Below are 20,499 nucleotides of genomic sequence, written 5' to 3' on the forward strand. Positions count from 1 at the left end.
AAAGAATGATTGGAAGAGGAGGCTTGGCCAAGCAGGGCAAGGCCCACAGTGCCTGTTTGCCCAGCTGCACGGTGAAGACAGATAGGGGAGGAAGGTGTGCCTAGAGCCCAGCCTCTGGCATTGGATTTGCCTCTAGGCCTCTCTGGTCTTTGTTCTGCACAGAGAGATGCCTTCATCAACAGTTACCTCTTGGAAAGGGAGAAGTAGGGACATATCTTGAGTCCCAAAAGCCTTTACATGTATCTCATTGCTAAAAGGACTGCTTAGGGGGCCGTCCTCCTGTGCAGCAATGTGAGTACGGGACTTAACCCCCTCTAGAAGCTTACAGAGGGGAGCCAACAGTTTCCCTTTCATCACTCCTACCTTTGAAATGCCCGGATTTCTTTTTTAGTTTTACTCAGTTACAGTTTTTAAATATTTGTTAGGGTGAGGGTGATAACCTGAGGCTAAATCCAGCTGGGAACCAAAGCCTTTGACAAAATTTATTTAAGTTTCTCTAAATCAGAATCTCCCCCAGACTCAGAACTCAGTTTACCCTCAGAGTGCTCTCATTATCTTCTTAGACCCATCTAGTTCTTGGCACTCCTAACTCCGTGGCATTCCTCTTGAACACTCCTGATCCCAGTGCCGGGCTCTGGGCCCTCAACCATGGACTAAGCCCATTTTTCAGTCCTGACCTACCGTGGCCCTAGTTTTCATCTACTGAGCCAGGGTCCACATAGGTGCCACACAGATTGCCTCACGTAATTCTACATGATCCATTCATGCCATAGCTCCATGTTTCTGTGTTGTCTCTGTGTCCTGTTTACATACTATAGGCATGTGTATATGTCTATCTGTAAAGGAAAAACTCAGTTCTTTGTGTTCTACGTAGGGAAAAACTCAGTTCTTCCCTACTGTGTTTCTCCTCCGAGTCTCCTTTACTACCCTCCTGAAACATTTCATTTCTGACACTTCTGGTCACCAAATGCGTGGACGTTGTTCCGCTCGTCAAGCAGTTCCCTGCGACACCAGCTGGATGTCCTACAGTTTGACTCAATTCTGACACTGTTTACCCGCAGACAGTGTCAGACCCCACAGGTTAAAGGCTCAGTTCTACAAGACCCTCCCCCCAATTGAGACACAAGCCACCTGGTTGTCAATCTGGGCTTCTGACCAACTGCTGTAGATGGGAGATTGCCTTGACCTCCTCAGGTTTGCTAAATTGCTGGAACAGCTCCCAGAACTCAGGAAACATCTTGCTTACTAGATCACAGGTTTATTGGAAGAGGCCATAACTCAGGAGCCTCCAGGTGGAAGAGATGTATGAGGCAAGGTCTAGGGGAAAGGGTGTGAAGGAGCTTCCGTGCTCTAAGCACGCCACTCTCCAAATCTCCACGTGTTCACCAACCCAGAAGCTCTCCAAACCCCGTATTTTAGGGATTTTATGGAAACTTCACCACCTGGGCATGATGGATCATGAGGCCTATTTTCAGCTTTTCTGCCTTCTCAAGAGAATGGGTGGTGGGGCTGAAAATTCCAAGTTGCTAATCATGGCTTGATCTTCCCAGTGACCAGCCTTATCCGGGAGCCCACCCAGGGTCGCCTCGTTAGAACAAAAGACACTCCTGCCACCTGGGAAATCACACGGGTTTGAGGAGGTCTGTGTCAAGGACAGAGGTCAAAGGCTGATATTAGGACAAGAGATGCTCCTGGTATTCTTATCACTTAGGAAATCACAAGGGTTTCAGGAGCTCTATGCCAGTAACCAGGGCCAGAGACCAATATATATATATATGTGTGTATATATATATATATATATTTTTTTTTTTTTTTCCTCAGTATATCTCAGGGTATCAACTGAGTAACTTGGACAAAGTCAATGCAGCAAGTCATGAAACTGGGTCTTGAACCCTCACCTTTTAACCTCGAAGGTTACACAGTCCGTATGTGCCACTGGACTGTAGCCACCTTCATCTGTTCATTGTTGAATTCTGAGCTCCTGGAATGGTGCTTGGCACATGGAAGGCATTTGATAAGTATTTATTAAATTAATAAGTGACCGGTTATTATGACAGTCCTGTGTTTTGCCTCCGTCTCAGGCCCGCCCCTGAGAGCTAAATGCCGGCCTGGAGTCTCAGCAGCGTCACAGCGCTTGTGGCCAAGATGACTCGGCCTGCTGCTGATTACTCATTTATTTTCGTAGTTGCATTCCAGTCTTTAGCCATTCTTTCTCTTACTCCATTTTAATTTTTTATTTATCCAATCTACCGTTAGCTGGCAGGGAAGGATGTCAGGGGTTTTCTAAGATCCTGGTTTGTCTTGTCTGATTAATCCCTGGGGTGGGGTTTGAATATCTTATAGCTTTTGGATCTCTTCATCCAGTGGGACTGGTCAACCTACCTTGCTGACTATGGTCAGCCCAACTGCAAGTACCTGCGAGTGAACCCAGTGACCGCTCTGACCCTGCTTGAGAAGTGAGTACCCAGTCCGGTGGTCTCTGTTGGGAGGTGGGGATCAGGGTCGGGGACAATTTTCTCTTTGCCAGTACCTTCCAGAGATAGCAGAGAGGCCCTGTTCTTGAAGTTGCTGTAAGTGCTACGAGTAGTCTCCACCATTGGATTGGGCAGGCTGACGTTCTTCTTGTAGCGTCTTAGTTCCTGAGCCCCAAGAAGCTAAGCCAAGTTTGGGTCAGGTGGACTCTGGCATTTACCTTGGAGCTGAATGGGGCAACATCTCTTTAACTAGAGATGACAAGAGAAGAAAGGAAGATGCCTTAAGTTTGGCTTCAGGCCGCCTGGTGAACAGAGTGAGACTGGCCCCAGTCATCTGGGGACAATGGGCAGAAGAGCCCCATGGAAGATGGCTTCTGTGGTTTCTAGCTGACAAGTTTCCAGAATTCCAGAAACCTTCACCAGCAGCCCCTCCCACTCCCTGCCAGATTGAGCCTTGTTGTGCCGACTGTCCCAAGAAAGCTGTGTTGGACAAGGTGTCTCGTTCTTGCTTTGGGCAGTCACTGGCCAGCAGAGGTGCCACCACGGAGATTGGATTAGCCGGCTCCGGAACGTCTCCCGGCTAACCAGTGTATCACCCAGATGCTGGGATCTGTTGTGCAGCCTAGCTCTGGCTTTTCCTGACCTAGTTGAGAGCTGGCAGGCCAGAGACCAAGATCCATGTAGAAGGGAAGCTTTTTCTTGTCATCACACTAGTTAACTGCCAGCTTCTTGGAAGAGTACCCTGCATCTAAACAGTACAGCAAGGACATATATGGCCATATGTGAACTTGGATACCACGGATCAGCGTCTAGGAGGTCAGAGTGGAACCTTAAGCAGTAGGAAAGGCTCCCTACTATGCAATTGAAAGGGGGGAAGGGGAGGAGATGGGAAGTAGGCAAGAGCAGGATGCAGAGGAATGTGTTTGGAGCCAAGAAACTAAGAGCCCAGGGTGCGACTTTCTCCAGACCAAGCCAGACTGATATTTCCATTTTGTTTCCCATTGATTCTCTCTCCCAATGACCTTTCTCCTTAGGATATCTAGAGAGTAAGTATATTATTCACTTGGGCCTTTTCCATCACTTTGAGGCAAGTCCTTCTGGTTTCCTCACTGACACTAATGACTACACTAAATTCTTACCCTGTGAGTTGTCTCCACCCTGACATACTAATCTACTAAACTAGCCTGGTGCCAACTGGCTGGCTGTCTCCTCTCTCCTTGGTCCTTCGAGTGACCCTTGGCATACCAATTCCTATGGGGCTGGAGGTGGTGGCAGGGATTTTTTCCCCCACTGGTGCTCAGCTTCCTGGCACACTCTATACTCTTGCTAGTGCAAAGCTTGACACTCAGCCCTGACAGAAGGGAGCTCCTCAGCAGTCTCCCCCACCTCCTGGTGGTGAAGCCCATGGCGTTAAGATCTGCGACCTACGTCTCCCGGGGGGAAACTTTTTATTAGAGGCAAGGCCTAATCCCAGCTGAAATGAGGGTTGGGCCTTTCAGTTGGTGTTTAGATGTCGTATTCACTATGTGTCCAAATGGGCTGTGGGATTCCCTTCCAGTTCCTTCTCTCAACATTCCTTTACTTGTCTGTTCCTAAGAATCTCTAGATCTAAGAGATATTGCCTCATCCACTTTCTGTGTATCAACAATAGGCTAAAATAATAAGCCTCTCTGTAGCATTCTGGAGGCCTAACAGTAACAAAGCCATGTGCTTATCCCCAGCAATCAGAAGGGTTTAAAAGCTTCCTCCCAAACACAGTAGGGGCAAAGGCCACCCAGATCACTAAAATCCCTACTTCCCGGCCTCATAGGAATCAGTCCCTTTAGCTGACCCTTTCCTGCTTTCGCCCCAGCCAGATCTACCACCAGAGCTTGACAATCTCTCCTTTTCAACCTGGCGCTTCTTGGCAGAGTGAGACATGAAAAGACCCAAAGACCTGCTGAGAACATTCAGGAAAGAGAAGAGGCACCAGTGTCACTGAGAGGTGGCCATAGCCAAAGTATAGCAGGATCCCAGGCTTACAGAATGGGAGGGGACAAGGGGAGGGCACCCCCTTTGGTTTGGGAGCATCCCAAGACACAAACCAGCATGCTGCCATCAGCCGTCAGGGCACTTGAGTTTATCTTTTGAGTAATCCCAACTCCGGGCCTTAATGGCCAAGAACTCCTAGCCTCTGAGGTTCGGGAACTACCTTCTTCCTCCGTTTCTCCTACCTTATTGGGGAGCTTCCTTATGGGAGCTGAAAGCCAACTCTGGCTCCCCGTCTCTGGGTGGCTTCAAGGAGTCATGAAATTCATGATCACATAAGATGTTAAAATGAACACCCTCTACGTGTAGGGAGTGTTTTTTCTTCCTTCTTTCCTTCTTTCTTGTTTTGTGTTGTTTTTGTTTAGATTCATAGCATTTTCAGCAAAGGAAAAGGAGTCCTTCTCTGGGATAAGTAATCTAAAGCCAGGCCAGTTCCACAAACATTATTGTGCAATTCATGTGTAAGGGACCAAATACAGTAATCATCATAGCCTTGAGGACCCATGTGCTTTCTTTTCAACCAGGCTCTGTCACCTCTCCTTCTTCCTCACCTCCAAGCACAGTCCTGCACATATGAGTAGTTGTACCTTATACTCAGAGTTCTGAATTCGCTTGAGTAATTCCAGCCTGAAGGCCCTTAAGCTCAGATCTGTGAAAAAAAGTCACAGCTCATTTGTGGCATCAGTGTCGGCCCCCACCACACAGCTTTGGTGCTCATCAGCATCTCCTGGCCTTGTGAATATAAATGCCCTTGTGGCATCTCTAGCCTTTTAACCCATTGGCCTCACATCTGCCCCTCTGCACAAGGGCCACCCCACAGGAAAAAATGGGCCAGGATTGGCCGAAGGCCCCTGGGGGGTATACCTGGGGGTAGATTACCAGGGTTACCAGGTTCCTTCCCCTCCTTCTTCTGACCTGTCTCCATGCAGCCCAGGGAGCTGTGGGGCCAGAGAGCCAGCCCAGCTCCTGGGGGATGGTGGTGAAGACCACCTATGCCTACCCCAAGGAGAAATTGGTCTGGGCAGTGTTCTTAATGCTCTAACCCCGGAACTAGCTGTGGGTTGGAGGTCCACTGTGCAGAGACTGAGACCAGAGGTCACAGTCAGACGTCAGATGTCAGAGGTTGTGGCCTCTGTGCGGGGGTTAGCACATTCCCACATGCTATCACAATGGCTTACTCAGACTTGGGCGTTTCTGTGAAACCACAGCCTGGTCTTGACTTTATCCATGCTTCCTGGTTAGGTCTTTCCATCTGGCCACGACCATTGGCCAGAATTTCCCATGGTTTGCGCTCTAGGAATATGCCATCTCTGGAGCTTTAGCAAGACCTGGTAATAGAAAGCTCTGTGAAGGTCAAAGGTCTGAGGATATGGACAGCCCTCGAGTTCTCAGGGGCTTCTCTTGCCTGAAGTTCTGGCTCATCGAGTGAAAGGATGGTCCATCTGCTCTCCTCTGCACCATGCACTCAGCCACCTCACTGCCTCTGGGTCCTTACTCTGAGACAAAAGAGCTCAGTCAGGCCCTTCGTTTTGTTAGGAATGGAACAGAGGAATTGGCCAGTGAAGTTTAGAACTATACGATAGTTATTCATCTCCTCTTAGAATTGCTAGTCGAGAGTTTTTTCCTGCTTTATCTTTCAAATACCAGCTCTAAGGTCCCAGCAGGATTTCATATCTTTCAAATACCAGCTCTAAGGTCCCAGCAGGATTTCATAAGCTCAGGATATGATAAGTGGATCCTAGATCTAGATATTCTGTAAGAGCAGTGACCATCAGGGCTTTAACATGCCCCAGATACCTATAGCAGGTGCATACCTGGAGATAGAAGGGAAGGAAAGAGGTAGGGTGGGTATGGATGATCAGGGGATTGGTCCCTCCATAGCTGGCTTTTGACTATTTTCCAAAGGTGACTGAGGTTGGGAGGGCTGTGGGTGCCAGCAGGACAGCTTCCTGAATAGTAGGTAGGTATGGGCCTGACGATGGAAATATTCTGGACTCTCTCAACTCTGGGTAGAGGTGAAGATGCACAGCGCCATCCTACCTCCCACCCGTTCTCCTTCCACCATTGTCTCCTCAAACACTTTGCTCTCCTTCTTTCCTTCTCTGTTTAGGATGAAGGACACTAGCCGCAAGAACAACATGTTTGCACAGTTTCGGAAAAATGAGCGAGACAAGCAGAAATTGATCGACACTGTGGCCAAGCAGCTCCGGGGACTCATCAGCAGCCACCACTCGTGAAGGCTGGCCTCAGGCCCGCAGCGGCTGCTCACCACAGCCCCAGAGGCTGGGACCCAGCCCCGGCTGGCCCTGCATTCGTGCATTCTTCTTCAAAGAGAGCAAATGTATTTTTTTAATAACCTGTGTACAGTATTCACATAACCTTTCCCTATAGTAAAAGAGGCACAAGAAGAAGCAAGTATGTGAGGTGTTGCTAGGCTGGGACTCAGGGGAAGTCATACTGTACTCTGTGTTAGCCTAGAGATGGGGGTCTCACCAGTCCCAGGATGATGCACCACCTTTCACTGCGGCTCTAGAGCCTAGGTCTGGGGCTCAGGAATGACACAAACAAAATGGGTCCTTGGCACCGGGAGGTAAGGTGAGTAGGCGAAAAGATAATAAAGAATATCCTGTTCACTCCCGGGCGCCCCATTCACCACACAGGTGAGGTTGGTTCTTCCTGATGCATGGAGAGGACCTGGAAAACGTTACTGTTTAGCGTATGAGAGACCAGCACACAGCTCTGGAGGTTCGGATCTCCTCAGTCCACCAACGTTCATTGGCTGGGGAACAAGCATGGTGTGTGGCCAGATGACAGCTTCACTCCAGTCCTCCAAGGGTGGCAGTTTCTTTAGCCCAGGTCTGACCCAGTGCTTTTATTGCTGATTTTGCTGGGGCAAGATAGAGCTGAGTATACAGTGGTGATAATTGAACCCCATGACTAACTGCAGGTTGCTCCACGCCGGGAGGAGTTTTATTAGCTCTTGAAAGCCAGTGTGAATGGAATTGGAGCCTCGGTCCCTTCCCTGTTCATCTCATCGTCTTCTTTCAGGGTCAGGGCACTTGGTTCAGAGCATAGATCAACAGTTATTTCTGTAGATCTTCACAGAGAGTCTCGGACTTGGCCTCCTTCAGTAGTGTCATTGGGATAAGTCAGATTCCAGAAGCCTGAAAATGGCCCTTCCTTTACCCGTAGGTAAAACCTGAAGGTTACTGGGGAGTGCTCCTTGTGTTTGAAAACCAGCTCTCTGGCCACCATCTTTTAAAGAAACATTACCAGCTCTGCACGATGGGGGTAGCCGCAGCTGGACAGGATGCCTGTCGGGAGGGAGCCACTGCCACCATGAGGTGGACAGGGCCAACTGTGGCTAGTGCTTTGTTGCCTCTGGCCCAGCGGTCCCTTACTAAGTCATATCCTAGATGTGAAGCTCTTCTTACTCAAGCCCAAGCCTTCCATCCTCTTCTCAGATCCCCATAGCTCTCCTTTGGCCTCATCTGAGAAAGGTTGTCTATAATCCCAGGGAGCCTGCACTAGCTGGCTTGGCAGCTGCGTCCGCTATCGCACATGGGCTCCTGACGCTTGGTGCAAGGGCTTTGCCATGAGCTCAGTCAGAGGAGCCTGCACTTTCAGACTCCTCAGGAAGGTCCTCCTGTGGCTACCGGCAAGCGTCTAATTGTGCATCACCAAACAATGACAAATAAGCCACACAGGCATTTCCAGCTTGGATTAATGGGAGGAGAGACTCATCAAACAGAATTCTTCACTACCTTCGTCAGCTACTGAGTTGCTTCTGGGAAGGGCAGTGCTTCCTTTTTCATTTCCCACCCCGATCCCCCCGAATCCCATCCCAACTTGCAAACCAAGGGGAAGAGATTACACACACAGACATGAGCCTTCCTCCAAGCTGGAGAGGGCAGGCTGTGTGGAAGCTCTGGAGAAGCTTTCTAAGGCTTACCTTGAGGCCTAGGTGCTTGGCCCAGGGTCTCAGGATGAGGGTCGGGGATGAATGCTGCCACCCAGAATTGCAGAAGGCAAGGGAAGGCAGGAAGCCATGGGAATGACACCCCAGATGCCATCACCCGAGCCCTGGGTTCAGTTGAAAGAGAGCAAGAAATGATTACATTAACCTGATCTGAAGTCCTGTTGCTAAGAAGGGCCCAACACACACTCCTTCAATAGTCCTCCGTTTGGAGCAAGATCCTTTCAGCTTGGAGAGCTGAGACGGGGATATGGGATGGAGAGAACCTTAAGCATGGCACAGTTTTTGTCTTTTTCGAGTCATCATTGCTGGTCTGGTCTCAGGCCCATACCCTGGAAAGACTGCCATAGAGGAAAAGTGAACAGGGTGGAGGAACGGGGGTTCCTGTGCACCTCGTACACAGAAGTCCCTCTAAAGAACACACTTACCCAAGCTCAAGCCTCATAGGGGAGGACCCTTTGGTGGATCTCTTCCCTCTCGGTCTGCCTTCTGTCTTCTCTGATGAAACCAACATGCTGCTACTGAGTTGTCTCTAGAGACACGCTCTTGTTGGGCAAGGGAAGGTCAAAACACAGGGACGGCAATGTCCAAGTTGTTTGAATTGCACGAAGTCGGATTTTTGAGTCTTGTCTCTATGCCTCTAGCTGGTCCAGCCCTTGAGAGGACTTGTGCACATGCGCTCATGCCCCTCAGACTCCTAAGACCTGGCCTCAGATGCCCAGAGATGTGGAAGTGCCCCGGCAGGCCTCAGCAGGAGAGCAAGAACAGCAGTGGCTAGAAGGCTACAAGCCTTGGAGTTAGTGTGACGCCTAGCCAAGTTCTTGGGGAAACCAGGTCCATGTTTCTGAAGGGCCCTTCTGGTTTGGGCCCCTAGTAGGTTTCAGCAGTAGGGTAGACAGCTTGTATAGTTTTAACATTCACAGGAAATCTCTTTGGACTGTGAATGAAGCTGTTAGGGTTGGGGAAGAACAGGACCTGGAAATTGGAACCAGCAGAGTCCCTGTTGACAGTGTCCAGCTTCCAAGGAGTGCTCCCCAGTGTTTCCACTGCATACCGGGCCCAACAGTCTCTCGGGCCTCAAAGCCAGCCTAGCTTCATTGCACACTTGACAAGTGCTTGCTCAGCAAGCCCCAGACCCAGGGCCCTCTCTCTCCAAGATCGGCAATGGCCATGACCTTCCTCATAAAGCCTCTCCACACTCCCTGGGGCCTGCAACAGAGCTCCCCCTCCCTTCACCTCCCTTCTCTCAGGACTCTGTTCCTGGCTGCTTCAACTGCCTCTTTTTTTTTTTCTTTGCCTGCGTTCGCAATTACTTTTCACTAACGTGTTGGAAATGGCCTTTTTATTTTGCACAAATAGTTGCACATTTATGGAGGACATTTAGGAGAGTCCATTTTTAACTCTAAAGGGAACTTTTTTCTTTAAGACTCACTCATAAAGCTACTGATGCAGATGGGCCTCGTGGTTAGTGGGAACCTCCTGTGTGGAAAGAGCATGTTTATTCCTCCTGTACGTTTTCCTCTCTCAACTGCTATTAAACAAGGGAGCCTATGTACCTGTTTCAAAAGCCACGGTGTCGTCTCATGGTCGTTTGGTTCTTCGCCCCTTTTGCACAGTGCAGCTGCGGTTGGCAGCCCGGATCGCGGCCGTGGCACCTCGTCGACCGAACTGAGGACTAGAGCAGGCGAAGGCCCGCTGGGGGGACAAAGCCTCCCTGCCACCCAAGGCGAGGAGCCCTTGGAAACATCCCGAACCACTGGGTTAGGTTTTCCTGCCTGTACAGTTAACACGGGTATCATCACCATCAAGAGGAGCAGCTTCCGCAATGCCTGATTTATGCGGAGCAGCGGGCTAAGCAGCCTGAAGCCTCCTGTGTATTGAGCACCTGCCCTGCAGCGGAAAGGCTCCTAGTCCCCATGGAAAGATGTAGCATTGTCCGGAACAAAGCCAGGTGGGGGAAGGGGAGAAGTGAGCCCATTTAGAGCTCGGTGCGGGAGAGGGACAGGCCTCATGGCCGGCTACAGGAGTGGGTCTGGTCAGGGAAGACAGCATCGAGAAAGCGGGGTGTTGGTTAGCTGGGCCTTGAAGGAATTAAATTCAGATTGTGTTCAACTATGGGAGGATCTTAGGTGCAGACCACGTTAGAGTGAAAAGTTGGCGGGATTCTGGCACGTGCTGGGAGGCTTAGTGCCGAGCCCCGGGGGGCACACCTGGAACCACGGGGAATAAGGCCAGAAATGTGACAGCACCCACTGCGCTTAACCCCTCAGCTGGCACAGAAGCCACGAGAAGAGGATGGAAGGAATTTCTTCAGTAACAAGTCTGACTACTGCACCCAGGTGTAAGTCCCTGCGGAGCCACTTACTAGCCAGCTGACCTTGACCAGTTCCCTCCCTAAATCTCCCAGTCCTCAACAGTGGCACAGAACAGTAGTCCTCATTTACAGGGTGGTTGTGAGGTGTGAATGTGATGAGCTACGGATGGTCAAGATGCTTAGCCAGGACCTAGCCATAGCGCACGAGCACGGTTTCAGGCCTCTCCCTCCCTCCCCTCCAATTCCACAGCACTCCTCCTGGCCTCCCCTCCCCGAGCCCAGCATGGGGTTGACGGCAGCGAGGGCTCTCTCTCCAGCTCCTGTATGTGAACTGGATACTGCCTGGGTCAGAGTAGAGCCAGTCCTTCAGGTGGAATCTCCTTGTCACCACCACCTAGAACATTCTCTGCTCTCTCTTTGGTGCCAAAACTTCTACTAGAATTCAGGAGGTCTTAACCAGGGGTCCATGTCCCCTCGGACCACGCGTGTGTGTGTGGGAGTGTCCGCATGCACATGTGTGCACCAGCTTGCATTCACCTGTTTTTCTGGGTAGAAAGTACATGGCTTTCATCAGTGTCTAGGAGAGATTCAGGACTAAAATACTGAATGATAACCAAATCTCTTTGGAAGCACACATCTCCCGAGGCAAAGCTAGAAGCTCTGAGCAGTTACCTCCTCTCCTTGCCTCCTATGGTTCTGGCAGATTTTTCACTACCTACAGCTTGGCCACCCACCATTTCCAGGAGCCCCCACATGATCCCCAGGTCATACCTAAAAACCAGTAGAGTCACCATTCCAAGCTTTCTCTACCCAGCCAGGTTAGGGTACTGAGGTGGGCATGAGGACCCTGCATTCCTGAGAATACAGAGACTTACAGCCGGTTGGGGAGAAGGCAAACCAGAGGGCCCAGTACAGACACATGAGCTTGCAAAGCCAAACTGAACCTGACTCACCCCACAGAACATTCTCCATAGCTTCTGAGCACTGACTGGTGCAGGGGCTCACCCAAGGCCTTATCCAGAGAGAATAGCAGCCCTTGCGGGGTGCCCGGAGCAGGGTGAGAGGTGGGGGACCGGGACGGATGTGAAGCAGTCATCAGCTTGCCCCTTTGCTCACAGCCAGGCTGATCTGCTCACCAGGTAGATGACCATGGGGACTAGCTTGTGGGAGATAAGGGGAGGGAGAGAAAGTGCCAGACCCTTTCCTTTCCCCCAGAGGCCTCAGTGTTGAATTTAGTGGGCAGTGTTTGCCGGGAATGAGAGAGCCTCATAGCCCAAGGGACCAGAAGACAAAAGCTCTTGAGGAAGTGCAAGGAGGAGGAGGAGAGAAGTGGGGGCCTGGGCATTGTGTGGGAGAGCCACCCCTCTATCTGTTTCAATCACTGCTGGGGTTAGGGTTACCTTGCACTCGGGGCCTCAGCTGCGTTGTGGGGTCTGTGACATCAGCCGTTGTGATGGTAATGGAGGGGCCTCTCTCATGGGGGGCTCCCCGTCACCAGCCAGCCCACATCAACTCCTAGAGAGGATTAAAGCTCCAATTCCCTCCAGGTGGGGGCAGGATATGGGCCCAGGACTGGGCCCAAGACAACAGGCCCCCCTCCCAGTCTGAACCCACTGCTAAGTGTTATCTTCCAAGCCCAAGCTATGACCTTCCTCTCTCCAAAGCTCCAGAAAAGGAATGGAATCTGAACATTGAGACGCTTTTCTGGCCCTAAACAATCCTTCCATTCTCTAGGCTCAATGATGGGTCTATTTCCTCCTGTAAATGGGTCTCGTAATCTTCAACTTTTACCTTTGCTTCTAAGGGTAATTAATTGGATCTCCCTCTTGTTCTCCCTACACACTCCCCTCTCTGTTACAAGGCTCAGGTTAAGCCGGGTGGATGGCTTTTCTTTCTTTCTATTCCGGGGAGTGCTCATTTTTAAAGCTGATGGAGTAAGGCCTTGCCCTCTCCAGTGAACCTCTTCTCCAGAGAAGCCTGCTGGGGAAACACCACTTCTGTGGGCCCGGGAAAGTGGCCTCTGCCCAGCTAAAGGCTTTTCAGATAGCAAGTTCTGAGCAACCATTTAACTTTTTCTTCCCAGGTATGTTTCCAAGGCTTTAGGGAAGGAGTTTTCGGGGTGTCACCCTCAGGAGCAAAGTGGAGGGTTAAGGGATGATCTGGACCCTAGAGACAAAGGGAAGCAAAGATGGGCATGGGAGAAGGAACAAAGGATCGGAGAGTTTCCTTTTTTTCCCATGGGCTAGGAGAAATGGGAAGGCCTCAGGTGCAGGGCAGCATGAGGGCATCAGGGGGAAGGAGTGAGGGTAGACCCCGTCAGGGCAGCCGGAGGAGAGGCTGCTATGGGGAGGCAGGTCACGCGGGCAGGAAGTTGAGCCCCAGAGACACTGAGGATTTCTAGTAACCGTGACCTTGTCTGACACTTCGGCTCGATAATGAGCTCTTCGAAGTCAAGGGTGACCTTCTACGCCTGTCTGAATCCTTTGCAGCACTCTGCCCTGCACATGGCACCTGGGCCCTCGGGACCAAATGAGTGACACTTGGAGTGGGGACAGCCGCTACCAAGGGAGGGGGCCAGGAGAGCTGCACTCCCTGCCAGGAGGAATATCCGGTGGCTGACACTGTTTAGGAAGGGTATTGAGGATAAAAAGCAAACTAACTTTTAGTCAGTTTTGTTATGGTTTTAAAATTCTCTACAAGCATATACCACCCCACTCTTGCTATGCCGTGGAGTAAGGAACAGGGTGAAAACAGGTTGAGTCAAGTGAGAAACCAAAGCAGCAGTCTAATTCCTGACAGGCAGGATGTGGGTCCCGGTGGTGGTGAAGGTGTGTGTACGTGGCTGTGTGTACGGGCACGTGGGTATCTAAAAGAATTAGGGCCTTCCCCACCCCCCACTCCCGCCCCTTCCCTGAGCCCTGATCCCATTTCCCACATGGAATCACTGTTAACAGTATGATGGTGTTCTTTCTGCTCATTTGAATGTATATACATACCCTTTCTTCACAAAAAAATATGATCGTAGTATATTACAGGTTTCTTTCCCACTTAATGTATCTTGGATGTCTTTCGTGGCAATATAATAGGATTTCTTCCTTTATGAAGCCCATGAATACTTCCATTGCATGGACGTCCCTGGAGTTTATTTAATTCTGAACTGGTGAATATCTGGGATGTTCCCAGTATTTCACTATTGTGAACAGTATTGCAAGACATTTGTGTCCACCCCTGCCTTCTTGCATAGGTACTTCCGCAGTATCAAGTTTCAGGAGTGGAATTGATTGGTTAAAGATCAAAAGTATTATAAATGTTCATAGAAATCGTATATTACTCTTTTGAAAGTCACCCATTTACACTCTCTCCAATAGGATGTGATAGTCTGTTTCTCTATCCTCAGCCCCATGTGATATCAGTATTTTTCATCCTTGCCAATCTTAAAAGTAAAAAATGATTTCCCTTTGTTTTCTGTACATGAATTGATAGTGAGCTGAGGCCTCCATTTGTATTAGTCATTTGTATTTCCTCTTACATGAAGCAGCTGTCCATATATTCTGCCTTTTAAAAAAAAAAAAATAGGTTGTTTTCCTTTTCATGTTGACTTGTAGCTCTTTGTATTTTAGGGATTTTAATTATTTGTCATTTGCATTTGCAGATTTTCTCCCCAGTTTGTCTTTTGAATCTGTTCATGGTCCATATCATTTAGAACTCCTTATTCTGCAAGTAGCTTAAAACCTAACTCAGAAGAGGAGATTTGTTGACTGAAAGTCCAAAAGGTAGTTCGGGGTTGGTTTGATTCGACGACTAAAAAGTGTCAAGGTCCTGTTTCTTTCCTTCCGCCTGCTCTGCCTTTTACAGCAGCAAGGCTGTCCTAGATGTCCGTTCCCTGCTGGTGGCTAAACGGCTGTCATTCTTCCAGGGTTCACACCTCCACAGTACACTGTGCAGAAACTGACTTCCAGAGGCCCTCTGAGAAGAGTAAGACACCTGCTGACCCATAGCCTCCAATACTTAGAGCCCTCAGTTGGATTACGTGTCATTCTTTTTGACAAGGACCATGCCGTGGGTTCACTGCTGAGACATGGGTTACTGGAACCAATCACTATGGCAAGGGCAGTGGAGTTACTCCAGTAGGTTAAAACAATCAGTTCTCACCCTGGGACTCTGGAGTAAAGAGGTGTTACTACTCACCCCCAAACAAACCACATGGCAGCTCCACGCTGGGGAAACGGTGAAATGGTGAAAGGAATACTGAAGAGATGAGCCACAACTGTCAGCACTTGGCATTTTTTGCCATAGAGAACATTTTTCATTTTTGAAATGTCAGTTTATCAGGCTTTTCCTTTATGATGTTTAGATTTCATGTCAGACTGTCCTCTCTTCAAAATTATAAAAATATTGACCCATGTTTTCCTCTGATAGTTCATGTTTAACATGTTAATTATTTGTCAATTTGAAGTTTACTTGGAGGTAAAGAATGTGGCAGGAGTCCAGCTTGTTTTTTTTTCCAAATGGCTAACCAGCGTCACTGAGTGATTTGTAATTATCGTCCTTATCATATATTAAATTCCCATTTATCCTTGGGCCTATTTCTGGACTTGAATTACAGTTCTGTGATCATTCTGTTTCTGAGCCATTACCAAATTATTTTAACTACCATATCTTTTGAATCTATTTTAATATCTACTAATCCCTTCCTACATCATGCTCTTTCAGATTGTTCCTGAATATTTGGATTTTTATTCTTCCATGGTAATTTTATAATTGTTTTTTCCAAGTTTCAAAAGTTCTGTTGTGATTTTGATTGGAAGCGCATTGAATGTATAACTTGCCCATAAATAGCATCTTTATAACACAGTCTGTCTGCATTGATGAAATATATCTGTCCACTTACTCGTCACATCCATATTCCTCTAACAGTTTTAACATGTTCTGCATTTGGATTCTTCACATTTCTTATCTAGTACAACCACGGAGGTTTAACATTTTCATTACTTTTGTAAATGAGATCTCTCCTTCCATATTCTACATTTTCTGTTTTACTTACAGAATATGTAAACATCTCTCAGATTGGCAAAGTCCTACAGCCCCATATTAACAGATGCTGATGAGGCTATGGAGAAACGGTGGTGGGAAGATAGATTAAATGACTTTCAAAAGCAGTTTTGTGCTGCAGATTCAAATCCTTATCTGCAATTCAGAAATAAAAAATAAATAAAAAATAAAAAATAAAACAAACTCTCAAAACTGGAAATTCTTTCCTAATACATTTGGTGGCAAAACCTGACTTGATGTGAGACTATTTATGGTCTTTATTTATCCCACTTAATGTGGATATGTTTACTTGTCACCACAGAAAAAGTAATATATTTGATTATGGAATACTTTTCCCCAAGCCCTGCTAGAGTATGATACATGCCACGTACACCATTCTGCCTGTCTAAAATCCAAACAGTTCTTCTTCTGAAACATTTGGCCCCACAAGGTTTGAACAAGGTATCATGGGCCTCTGTCCAGTAAAGTTAAAGATACCCTAAGACTCAGCTATTCCCGAGAGAAATCTATCCACAAGGAGACCTGTATAAGATTGTTCATTCTAGTATTGTTTATAATGATGAAAGATTAGAAGTCACCTACATGTCCACCGATGGGGGAATAGATTGATTGTGATGTATTCATCCAAGAGACACTGTACAGAGTTGACCTGAGCTACATGTGTCAACATGAACAAATCTTTCAAAATTTGTTGAATAAAAAAGCAAGAACGATAACAGCACAATACAATTTTAAATTTGAGAACATGCATGAGAATGATAAAACACCGAATTCAGTATAGTAACCATCTCCGCAGGGAGAGGGGAAAAACGAGGTCCCCCAGGGTACACAGCCGGCTTTTTGCTGTATCCATAAGTCTAATTTCTTTTTTAAAAATCTGAAGTGAATATGGCCAAGGGGCGTCTGGGTGGCTCAGCCGTTAAGCGTCTGCCTTCGGCTCAGGTCATGGTCCTGGGGTCCTGGGATCGAGCCCCGCGTCGGGCTCCCTGCTCGGCCGGAAGCCTGCTTCTCCCTCTCCCACTCCCCCTGCTTGTGTTCCTTCTCTCGCCGTGTCTCTCTCTGTCAAATAAATAAAATCTTTAAAAAAAAAAAAAAAAAGAATATGGCCAAATATTGAAATGTTTTTACAAATACATAGATTTGTATTCTACATAATGTTCTCAATCATAAGAATTCTGGAGGATTAAGCATAAGCAATACAGGACCAGAGCAGCTGAACAGCAGAGACCCAGGCATTTTCTTGTCTTTCTGTTCTGTCATGCTTAGCATGCTTAGCATTTCATAGGCACAGGACAGCTGCCTCACCTCCAGGCATCACATCCACCTTCCAGGCAGGAGGAAAGGAGAAAGAGGAAGAAGGAAAATGAAGGAGATAAAGACCTGTGTAGGCCAAATCTGTTCCTTCCTTAGGAGACCATGATTTCTATCTTTCTTCAGGTTTACAGATTTGCCTCCTTAAAATTATGTAAAGTATTCTCAAAATTATTAAATTCAAATTACTATTTAAAATTATCTCTTTGTATTACCTCCTCTTACATCTTACTGGTGGGAACAGAACCACATGGCCACCCCCAAAACCAATCACAGCCAAAGGGAGGGAAGTTATATCTGGCTTAGACCAACTACGGTTCATTCCCCTGTACGCTCCATGAGGACAGAGTATGTGTCTAGAACAGTTTCTACCACATAAAATATGCTCATTACATTTTATTGAGTGAACCACTGAATGTATGAATGAAAAGATAAATGGAGCTGGGATAGGGGCAGGAGATCCAGAGATCTGCACCACTATTTGAGCCAATCTGAGTCCTGTCAGCCAGGAACCGGGGGGAAAGGAGTGTTGTCAGGAGATCGGGTCTGTCACACTATCCTTGACCCATTGAGCCAAGCGATGCAAACTATGTATTTGTTTGTTTGTTATACATGAACAAATATTTTCTCCTAGTCTTGCACTTATTTTTTAAATAAACTTTTATTTTGAAATAATTTTAAGTTTATGGAGAAGTTGCAAAGAGATGCAGAGTTCTCATATACCCCTCACCTAGTTTTCTCTCTTGTTAATGTATTACCACGTAAGTTTATGAAAATTTTCAAAACCAACATTGGTACATTAGTGTGAAGTAAACTCAGACTTCAGTGGGATTTCACCAGCTTTTCTGCTCCGGGATTCAATCTAGAATACCACAGTGCATTTAGTTGCTATAGCTCCTTAGTTTCCTTTGGTCTGTGACAGTTTCTCCATCTTTCTTTATTTTTTCATGACCTTAACAGTTTTGAGGCGTTCTGGTTAGGCATTTTGTAGAATGTCCTTCAATTGGCATTTATCTGATATTTTTCTCTTGAGTAGACAGGGGTTATGGGTTTTTTGAAAGAACACCACAGAGGTGAAGTGTGCTCATTATATATCGGAAGTTACATGGTGTGAACACTGAACACTGGGGTATGACAGTGTCTGCCATGCTTCTCCACTGTAAAGTGACTATTTATCCCTTTCCATATTCGAGTTCTTAGAAGCAAGTCACTAATTGCAGTGAACCACTCAGATGGTGACTGGGAGGGGTGGGGGTTAAGCTTTACCTTCTAGAAAGGTTATCTAAATAAACTATTTGGAATTCTTCAGTAGGAAAGTTTTGGCTCTTCATCTTAATTTATTTACTTAAATCATTTCTTTATCTCAGTAGGGACTCACACACATGTTTTTGCACCAATTTTAGGCTATTTTCTTCTTTCTGTAATTTTGTATTGCAACATAACTCACACAACATAAAATTCAAAGCATACAGTTCAATGGATTTTTCTATACTCATACTATCATGCAACCATCCATATCTAATCTCAGAACATTTCCATCATCCCAAAAGAAATCCTGTACTTATGAGCAGTTACTCCCAATCTCCCTCTTCCCCAAATCTACTTTCTGTCCCTATTAATTTGTCTATTCTGGACATTTCATATAAATGGAATCATGTAATATGTAACGTTCAGCGTCTGGCTTCATTCACTTAGCATAATGTTTTCAAAGGTCATCCATGTATATAGCATGTATTGGTCCTTTATTCCTTTTAGGGCTGAATAATATTCCATTGTATGGATATACTACACTTCATTTATCCAATCAGGTTTGATGGACCTTTGTGTTGTTTCTACTTTTTGGCTAGTATGAGTAATGCTGCCATGACCATTGGTGGGTAAGTTTTTTTGAACATGTGTTTTCAATTCTCTGAGATACATACCTAGAAGTGGGATTGTTGAGTCATATGGTGACTCTATGTTTAACTTTTTGAGAAATTTCCAGACTGTTTTCCAAAGTGGCTACGTCATTTGACATTCCTACCAGCAGTGTGTAAGCGTTCACCACGGCTTGTCAACACTTGCTATTTTCTGGCTTTTGGCTTGTTTTTCTAAAATTGCCATCCTAGTGGCTATGAAGTCGTATCTCATTATAGTTTTGATGCACATTTTTTTTTAAGATTTTATTTATTTTAGAGAGAGCATAGGTGAGCGGGGAGAGGGGCAGAGGAGGAGCGAGAGGGAGAGAATCTCAAGCAGACTCGGCACTGAGGCATGGAGCCTGACACAGGGCTTGATCTCACAACCCTGAGATCACGACCTGAGCCGAAACCAAGAGTTGGACGCTCAACTGACTGAGCCACCCAGGCGCCCCTTGATGTGCCTTTCCATAATGACTAGTGATGTTGAGAACCTTTCCGTGTGCTTACTGGCCATTTGTATATTGTATTTGGAGAAATGTCTATTTAAATCCTTTGCTCTTTTTAAAAATTGTGTTGTCTTTTTATTGTTAAGTTGTAAGAATTCTTTATAGTCTGGATACTGGACCTTGATCAGACACATGATTTGCAGATATTTTCTCCCATTCTGTGAATCTTCTCACTTTTTGACAATGCCTTTTCATGGACAGAATTTCTAAATTTTGATTAAGTCTCAATTTATCTTTTGTTGTTGTTGCTTGTGCTTTTGGTGTGATCTAAGAAACTATTGCTTAATACAAAAGCATGAAGATTTATACCTTTATTTCCTTCTAAGAGTTTTATAGTTTAAGTTCTTAAATTTAGGTCTTTCATCCATCTTGAGTTAATTTTTGCATGTGGTGTAAGTTAGGGGCTCAAACTCATTCTCTTATGTGTGAAGGTCTAATTGTTCCAGAATCATTCACTGAAAAGACTATTATTTTTTCCCCATTGAGTGGTCTTGGCATCCTTGTTGAAATCAAGTGACAATAGGTGTATGGGCTTATTTCTGAACTCTTGGTTTTATTCCACTCTCAGGTCTATATGTCTATCCTTTGGACTTGTGTATTTATTTTATACTTTGGGTTATAACCCAACACCATGTTATTTATTTCTTTGCTCAGGTTTGGCCATTGGAAAGTTCTTTCAGGCTGGCTCCCGTCTACCTTTGAAAAACCTCCATCCTTTCATTTATTTTAACATTTCCTAGATTTATGGAACTATAAGATGCTCTAGGCTTATCTTGTACTTTTCCTGTTCCAGTCCTAGAATTAAGTAATTCTTCACGGAGCCCTAGCTCCTTTTATGGTAGAATGATATTTAGAAACCAAGATCTGGGTGCTTGGTGTGCTCATTGCTCCTGGGGTGTTGTTTATAGGCTCTCAGCAGACAGAGCTAGATACTTTA

General features: G+C 46.6%; 1 protein-coding gene across 4 annotated transcripts in view; it reads left to right on the top strand.

The window, feature by feature from the left end:
- EXOC6B (exocyst complex component 6B) overlaps positions 1-10,049 on the top strand; it is a 594,595-nt gene extending 584,546 nt beyond the window's left edge. For 2 of the 4 annotated variants that reach the window (XM_032410713.1, XM_032410715.1), the window contains 3 exons: positions 2,344-2,456; positions 3,509-3,520; positions 6,613-10,049. In XM_032410713.1, coding sequence (XP_032266604.1) covers positions 2,344-2,456; positions 3,509-3,520; positions 6,613-6,739 — 252 coding nt within the window. In that variant the 3' untranslated portion in view covers positions 6,740-10,049. The remainder of the gene's footprint in view (positions 1-2,343; positions 2,457-3,508; positions 3,521-6,612) is intronic. The other 2 variants (XM_032410714.1, XM_032410717.1) reach the window with 1 other exon arrangement.
- Positions 10,050-20,499: the final 10,450 nt, after the last annotated feature.

The sequence above is a fragment of the Phoca vitulina genome, unplaced genomic scaffold (assembly GCF_004348235.1).
Source record: "Phoca vitulina isolate PV1807 unplaced genomic scaffold, GSC_HSeal_1.0 scaffold12, whole genome shotgun sequence".
Lineage (NCBI taxonomy): Eukaryota > Metazoa > Chordata > Mammalia > Carnivora > Phocidae > Phoca > Phoca vitulina.